This window comes from Olea europaea, unplaced genomic scaffold, assembly GCF_002742605.1.
Source record: "Olea europaea var. sylvestris unplaced genomic scaffold, O_europaea_v1 scaffold2518, whole genome shotgun sequence".
Taxonomy (NCBI): Eukaryota; Viridiplantae; Streptophyta; class Magnoliopsida; order Lamiales; family Oleaceae; genus Olea; species Olea europaea.
The window spans coordinates 81,216-90,023 of NW_019243430.1; the positions used below are offsets into that span (position 1 = coordinate 81,216).

Here is an 8,808-nt window from a genome sequence, read left to right on the forward strand (position 1 = left end):
ATTAGGATTTTGAATAATGATTTTTAGGAGAATGTGTGGTTAAAAGATATGGAAAAATTTTGGATTTACGTGCATAATATTTTATTCTACGAATGTGGTTGAAAATGAGTACGTAAAAATAGAAAGGGTTGGAAAAGTAAAGTTGTAAAATAGGGGCTAAGTGTCCATTTTACGATTTAACGTGCTATGAATGTTTGTTTTCATACAAAGGAGATGTCAAGTAATTCTGAAATTACAAATCGACATTATTCAGCTTTTTCATACGATTATAATCTCAAACATATTCTAATTTTTCTTCTTGGATAAAGTTTCTATAATTATCTTGAGTCATATTGATCTACAGAATAAAATTCTTGCTTTGCACTCAATAAACTTATCCCGCTATTAGTTCACAGTTCAACTCGAATAATTCTTCTTCCTCTAATACTAGGACTTGGCAAGTGAATCATGTTCGCCAGATAAATTTCAGCACTCAAAACCATTTTCAATACATTTGAAAGAATTTTCAAAATGCTTTAACATAAATTCTTACTTGACAAGATGAAAATTGTCATGATCTTTGTGTTAAATTACCTTGCTTTCCAAAATCCAAAATCTGCAATTTCTTGCACTTTAATGGGTCAAATCTCAATCACAATGGAATGAAATTATTATCCACAATCTAAGTACCAAAAATGAGCTTTCATGCCAAAATAATGGTCCCTTTTCAATTTTAGTTTAGTTTTCCTTACGAAGTTTAGGGGGTTAATGAAGGTTATGGGGAGTTTAGGCTTGAATTTCAAGTTCAAACCACTCCCTTCAATTATTTTGATGTCTTGAGGGTCGGATTACCATGCATGAGCAACTCATGATCCGTATTTTTCAACAATTTTCGTAACTACGAATGACAATATCAACTTTCATCAATAAAACTATTTGATGGTCAAACTTATCAAGTCAAAATGAAGTCTAATCGAACCAGAATTATGTAGTTTGATCGAATTAGTAAGACGAAGTTCCTCTTCTATTATCCCGGAAGTCTGTGAATCAGAAACTATCTCAAGGGTTAACTATATGTCACATCCAAAGTGAGGAAGACTTTAACTACAACTGGGTGAAGGTATGTCATAAAATAAATGCTTGGTCGTTAAAGGAATCCCTTAGAATCAAGAAGACAACATTGTACCGTAGCAATAGAACCATATATGTTCTTCTTGATCTTATGGATCCACTTACACCCAACAACATTGGTGGGAGGGTGTAGAGAAATTAGAGTCCAAGTAGAATTATGAAGAAGTGCATCAAATTCTTGACGAAATATTATTACAAGACTTGGTGATGGAGAGATGTTGAGTGGGACCGTAAAATTTGGTGAAGAGTCATGGCTGACACCACTTTACTTTGTTTGAGTAGTTTTTAATGGAAAACACATCATCAAAGATAGTCAACATGATTGTATTGTACGAGAATAAAAAACCGTCTTAAGTGATAATGTTATTGGTGATTATCTAATTTGGTAGGTAGAGGATAGATAATAGAACAATTTATCTATTTAAAGTTCAAATTAGCATTCGAATTTCAAAATTAGTGTGATCAAAGAACCACCATCTTCTAGAGTCCCACAACAATTAAATATGGAAATTATAACTAATATATAAGCACTTGCTTTATCCCTCATAAAAAGTTTGACATTTTAATATGGAACTTCATGAGCAAGTAAAGATCTTGGGTCACATTTTATGTTTTGATGGGAAAAAACGAATATCGCTACACGTGAAGGGACGTGTTGAAAATAATATTATCTAAGAGTTTAAACTGCTAAATCACTTGATTAAGATGGTAACTTAGATATTACGTTTGTTGGGAGGAATTTAAAGATCCCTACCTATTTCAAAGTTTGTGTACAGTGCTGCCTCAATTTATGTGAAGTCAAAGGCCTGGCTTGGTGGATCTTGGGGCTTTTCCAAGTTGTTCTTGATACCATAATATGCTTTAGAGATTTTGATAAATGGCTACAATTTCATTAGCTCTTTAAATAAAAATCGTGAGCTACATTAAGCGTCCATTTTACAATTTAACGTGCTGTGAATGTTTACTTTCATACAAATAAGATGTGAAGTAATTCCGAAGGATTTTGTCATTGTGCACTCTTTGATTACATTATTGTTGACATTCTTTTTGTTTTTCAAAAAGTGCGTAGATGGGAAAACTATTTTATTTTTAGGTTGGCGAATGACAGTTTGCCATTTGGTGTAACAAAGCATGATTGAATTCTGAAATTGGAAACCCACATTATAGAGGTTTTTTATAAGATTTTAATCTCAATAATTATCTTGGGTCATGGCAAAATGCATTTTTTGGAGAAAAACGGGCCTTAAACAACCTACAAAAGTTTTGTGAATCAATCCCAAACTAGTTGGTATCATGGTAGAGCCATGCCATAGTATAGATGACCACTAGATTGACACAACACACACGCATATAGGTTGAGATTATTTTATTCATGGAAGACCCACATCGAACATGTGAGGACACAGTCAACCGCGAAGTCATTGCAGGTCGTTTGGCTTTCTCCATCATGGTATGGATGTAATGGACAACACAAAAGCTTCGAAAAGGAAATATTGACAATGACAAAAAACGAATCTATGACATAGCCGTTGGATAAGCTACTAATATTATAGTCAGCTCAAATAAATCATTAAGCCAGTAAAAAGTGCATAATACAATACACAAAAGTAGCCGTTTCCTGTCTAAAAATTTATAGCCGTTGCAATATTCTGAATGCAACGTTAAAATCTTGAAAGTGATCTAAGGCCACATTTAGGTTTCTTCTAATTAGGACTCTCCTAAAATCAAGAATAAAAAACATGAGGGGGACCAAATGGGGAACCCATATCACTTTTAAAAGGAAATAATGATGAATTAATGACGAGAAAATAAAATTATTGTAGCAATCTTGGATACCGACTGCTGTGTTTCCTCCTTTTTCTCTCATTCAAAATCCATCTTCAAACTTTAAAGTGTAACACTAGGAAACTTGCATAATCCATAACCTGCAAAAAGTTAAAACAAATAATTATAAGAAAGGTGGGATTCCATTTAAACTTGTCTGAAAAAAGCTAATATACATTTTACTGTAATTCATATTTGACAAATGTCGTCTTTGATCGTTGGTGCTAAATAACATTATTCAAAATGATTACATTGAGCTTCTTTTTGCGTACATAATATGCTACTTTTGGTACAAGTCTTCATGTCGTCACCTCAAAACTCAGCCATATTTAATGTACGTACCTTTCGATAAAGCTATGATAAAAGTTCTCATCAAACTTGTACTCTATTATTAAATGCTCACAGTATTCACTAAATTCTGTTGCTAATTTTTACTGAATTCTCCATGCTCACAATGTCATTTCTATGCAATAAAAAGTCAGAACTTTTAATCTCTTCCAAGTCCTATTTAATTCTTGCTACCAAACATGATAATTGATATAAATGTGTTGAAATTTCAAGTATGAGTTGTTAAGTGATAATACTTACTTGGATCCTGAGCAGTCTGCACAGCAAGGCCATTGAAGTAACAAGTCCCACCACTCTTCTTAAACTGTGACCAATAAGAACTAAAAGCATAACTTGCATGGTTAATCAAAGAATTAGGCTTGTAACATTTTCCACCCGGTTGGATCGGGTCACACGTCCGATTACCCTGACCACAGGCATAAGACAGAGCACCGGCCAGTGCTGTCCGGTTCGCTCCTTCGGCTACCACACACCAAATCTTACCCTTATAAGGCTCATTGTTTGTAGGCTTAGGCAATGGTGGATACTCAGACTCCGGTGTCTCACCAGATAAATCAATAGGATACACATAAGACCCGTTAGGATATAACAGACCAAAATGCCGCTCGGTACCTGGACCTGGCTTCTGGTTTTCGTTATACAATGCGAAAATCATGGTTGGGATCACCACCCCGGGTCTTGCCGGAGTTCCAATCGGTGGCTTAGCCATGAATTTCTTAACCACGTTTCTATTATACGTGGCGGCATTGTATATATTTGCACCGATTTGATCAATGTCGCCACCATTAGGCCAACCAGTTTCGGCTATAAATAGCCGAATATTCGGGTACCCAAGTCTCTTCATGGCAAAAATAACAGAGTCAAGCATTTGATCCAACAAATTAGTGTAGGTCAAACCCGAAACTGGATCTTTGTAGGTAATATTTGTGGCTGCTAGCAAAGCATAATCAAGATTGATTTGGTCTGGTTGATTTGCCCAAGGAAAATAAGTGTACACATCAAGGAAGAAAAGTGATTTAGTTCTGTCCAAGAAACGCAACAATGGCTTAATAACTTTATCCCTAACATCAGACCTAAAAGTACCATTAGACGGTGGGTATGAAGATTCTAATGCGTCCATTGCCAATGGGGTTCCAACTTTAATCCTCTTCAGACCGAATTTCTTCACAGACCATCTGATTTTACGCATAGCAGGTACAAGATTGAACCAGGTGGTGTTGGGTGGATTGCTCAAGATCTCATTCCCTACTAAGAGGTAACGGATCAGGGTTTTCGGGTAAAAGGGTACCACATTGGTTTTGACCCATTCATCTGCTAGTGTTTGGTTTGAAGAGATATTGGTGATGATTTCATTTGGAACCATGACTGAGGCTTGGAGATGAGTGCCCTTAAGGGCATTGAGGATTTTTGTGTTGGCATCGTAGATTTTGACACGTTTGGCTCCTAGTTTCTTGATTAGTTGAATCGATTTTGATTGTGTAGGCAGGTTGTTGCCCAGTTGACCGTAGCATATTCCAATCTTGGGCTTCATCTCTCCATCTGCAAATCAAGAAAATAGAACGATGAGTTTAACACTAAAAAGAACACATGATACACAAGCTATTGTTAGTATATACGTGTATGTATCTTACTGGAGAAAGAAGGGTATAGAGCTAGAAGAGAGAGCAGAAAAAAAGGAAAGAATCCCATCTCCTAGATTTACTCCAGTACTCTTTTCTGGGTATTTTTGTGCTGGAAATTGATGGGATTTATGAAGGATTGGCGAATCTATGATGGTGCAGCGAAAATGAAAGACAGGAGGATTTAGAATTTACAGATCCGGAGGAGGCGTGTATAAAACGTTGAGCTCAAAAGCGATGTGTGAAAAGTCGTGTGCGTGGGCTGGGCTGGGGGTGGCTGTCGCATGTCCTCGATAGTCGTCCTATTCATAGAACCAAAGACGGAGTCAACTGTTTGATAGCATAACTTGTTTGTTAAATTTTTTATTATTATTTTCGGAAAATGAAAATCGGTGGAATAGTGTTGTTTTCGATTTACGTGCAATATTATTTTATGAAAGATTGTGTGGTTGAAAATAAAAGAAAAAACAAAATATAATATAATGTAATGAAATTTAATGGGGGCCAAACGAGAACTTAATTTTAACCTAATATTTTGGAGTTAATAACCCAAATGGTCATTGAACTTTAAAAATTCCTCAAATCATTACTAAACTTTGTAAAAGATTTTCAAGGGATCACTAAACTTTAAAAATCATCTCTTTCATCACTGAACTTTGCAAAAATTTTCCCATGAGTCACTGAGTTCGATAACCTTTGGAAAATTTTTGCAAAGTTCAGTGACCTCATAGAAATCTTTTGACAAGTTCAGTGATAAATAGAGTGATTTTTAAGTTCAATGATGATTTGAGTGATTTTTAAAATTCAGTAACTCGGTGAAATTTTTTTGCAAAATTCAGTAATCATTTGGATTACTAACCCTAATATTTCATAAACTTACAAATTTCAATCCATATCAAGTTATCAACTTGAAAACATACGACCCAATTTTATGAATAAAATATTATCTGTTCAAGGGTTAATTACAGCATTAATTACTAAAGTTTTGAATAATTGCGCAATGCACACAGAAGTTATTTTTTCAGAATTTAAGTAAGTAAATAATAACTAAGCCTCCGTAATTACTCAAAACTCCAATGATCATTGACGTACTAAGCCTCCATACAACAAAAATGAGATTTAGATCAACTATTGATTACGAATTATCATCAATATCATTTTCAAGTTGGAAAATATTACGAAGTCTTTTATAATCATCCTTAACATATCCCAATCTTTTGGCATCTGCTTTTGCTATTAATTTTACAGATCCACAATAATTTTTTATTAATTAATATTATTTTAAAAGTCGATTTATTAATAGTTAATAAACTATGCGTAGCATCAATGGCGGAGGGACGTGAGGCCGGTGTGATCCCCTCGTTGATCCACTGAAATTTGAGAAAAACAATATTATACGATTTTTTATATTTTTTTATATTTTTAAAATTATTTTTTTTGTTTAAAATTTTTTAAAATAATATTACACGTAAACCCAAAAATTTTATTTCTTTTTTAATTACACATTTTTCAAAAAATAAAAAATGAAAAAATATTATTCCAAAAATTATAATTTCAAATAATAGGAGCCAAACGGGGGTGATTCAACTAACATATCCCAACTGTTTGGCATCTCTTTTTGCTATAAATTTTACAGATCCACAATAATTTTTTATTAATTAATTTTATTTTAAAAGTTGATTTATTAATAGTTAATAAAGTGTGCGTAGCATCAACGGCGGAGGGACATGAGGCCGGTGTGATCCCTTCCTTGATCCACTGAAATTTGAGAAAAAAAAAAGAAAATATTATATTATTGCTGTATATATATTTTAAAATTATTGTATTTTGTATTTAAAATTATTTTTGTAAGTAAATTAGGTCTTCACTCGATTTGAGGTATGGCTCCTTCGTGCATACCATGCAACATAATATCTTCGACATTCTTCATTAATTATGGATAAATAACTAATCTTTTCGTTTGTAACTACACAAATTTATAGAAAAATTTAGGATAAGTTGTAATTTCCGTAATGTATCACGAAAGTGTATTTATGCGTTTATCAGAATATTAAACTTTTGCTACTGACTTTACCTTTTATGTACAGAAAAGTGAGCAAAAAGAAGAAATGGATATTGTCCTGAGAATCGATTCAATATTTAGGGGAAGAAAAAGAATTTGGTCCCTAAAGTTTCAGAAATACCTCAGGTTGATCTCTAAAACTTAATTTATTTCGAATTAGTCACCTAAGTTTCCAAATATTGCCATTGTTTGAGGAAAAAAAATATATTTTGGAATACTGTTTTTTTGAAGAATGTGTTTAAAAAATAAGAAGATATTTTTGATTTACACATAAAATGATTTTATTAAAGAATTAAATTTTTTGATAAATGAGGCTATTTCCATTCAACCCTAAATTGTGCCAAAAAATAAAAAATTGACTAAGCGATGATTATGGCTTACATGAAAATGATTTAACAGTGAACTAGTACACAGTGATATTGATAGCTTATACATGGGATTTGATGTTAATCTCGCTAACTATGTGAACATACTGGAAATTTTAAGAAACTTAGAATAAAATAAATAATGAGGATCAACTTAAAATATATCTAAAATTGAAGTGCCAGTTGTAAATTTACCCCAAAAAGAAAGTGAAAAAGTTGGGTCTTTCTGACTCCTTGCTTGAGTGTGCTTTGTTATATTTCGAGGAAGTCAGCAAAAGTTGTTTACTTTTTCCAGGATACGGTTTGGGATTTAGAACTAAATTAAGCTTTATTAAAACTTGCAATTAGGTTAATGACTTAATTCTTCTTAGTTACCACTAACGACAAAGTCCACAATGATCAATTCCTAATTTTAAGTTTTCGAACATTTTAGTCAAATGTTGAATGAATGTTTCGATACGATTTTCTTAATTGTTTATGTCTAATTCCATTTTAATTAGGATCGGATTTTGATGATCTCATTTGAAAAATCAAATGGTGTCTAATAAAGGACTTTTAACTTTTTATGACAATCAAACATCGTCAATTGCGTGGTAAAGTTAAGGGTGGCTTCATTGTTCATCAAAGTGACGCTCTTTTGACTCGAACTCATGATCTAGTCTCCAATACCATTTATAGGAACAGTTTTTAAATGTCTTATCTAAAAATCATATGTCCTCCGATAAAAGACACTAAGGGTGCGTTTGGTTTGCATTTTTGTTTTTAGTTTTGAATTCATTTTTTATTTTTTGTTTTGAGGTATTATTTTAAGGTTGCAGACAAATTGTTTGGTTGTCATTCTTAAAAACTGTTTCTCAAAAAAAAAAATAAAAAAATACGTTTGATTTAAAAACTTTAAAAATAGTTTTATGACATTTTAGAGGAGCATGGAAAGAGAGAGATAGAGACAGGGGGAGGGATATTTTTATTTGGGTAAGTTTTGTGTGATTTTATTTATTATTTTAATTTGAAAAAATTTTAAACTCATTTTCCTTGTTTTGAGTTTTTTTAGTGTTTATATTGAAGACACTCAAGACGTCAAAAAGTCGTTTTGATTTTTGTTTTATAAAATTTTCCTTATTTTCAAAATCACATTTTTGAAAAATAATATATCGAACACGTTTTGAATATTTTAAAAAAATGGAAAACTAAAAATGGTCTGAAAATGATAAACCAAATTCACTCTAAACATTTTATGGTAATCAACCACGATCATATGATTGACCAACTAGGGGCTCAAAAGTAGCATCATTGCTCATTGATATGACGCTCTTGTGACTCGAATCCATGATCATTAATATGATATATGTTTAAGATTATATTTAACCGTCTTATCTAAAGATCTATTGATGTTTACTAAGGAAAGACTGTGCCTTTTATGACATTAGACTATTATTATGTGAATAACTCAAACTCTTGACTTTGAGTAACATTGTTGTTC

General features: G+C 32.6%; 1 protein-coding gene across 1 annotated transcript; it reads right to left on the reverse strand.

Moving 5' to 3' along the window:
• Window positions 1–2,617: 2,617 nt before the first annotated feature.
• Window positions 2,618–5,165, reverse strand: LOC111382545 (probable glucan endo-1,3-beta-glucosidase A6). Its single transcript, XM_023006564.1, has 3 exons — window positions 4,914–5,165; window positions 3,523–4,821; window positions 2,618–3,035 (listed from the first exon to the last, which is right to left on the reverse strand). Exons 1-3 carry the CDS (start codon window positions 4,969–4,971, stop codon window positions 2,998–3,000), a joined length of 1,395 nt encoding a protein of 464 aa, XP_022862332.1. The 5' UTR covers window positions 4,972–5,165; the 3' UTR covers window positions 2,618–2,997.
• Between the last annotated feature and the right edge of the window lie 3,643 nt (window positions 5,166–8,808).

Bases quoted from the DNA above. Each gene is read 5' to 3' on its own strand.
- LOC111382545 (XM_023006564.1), bottom strand. From the start codon at position 4,971: ATGGGATTCTTTCCTTTTTTTCTGCTCTCTCTTCTAGCTCTATACCCT. The intron at 4,822-4,913 runs GTAAGATACATA...CTTGATTTGCAG, and splicing joins TCTATACCCTTCTTTCTCCA to ATGGAGAGATGAAGCCCAAG. The intron at 3,036-3,522 runs GTAAGTATTATC...AACTTTTTGCAG, and splicing joins GCAGACTGCTCAGGATCCAA to GTTATGGATTATGCAAGTTT.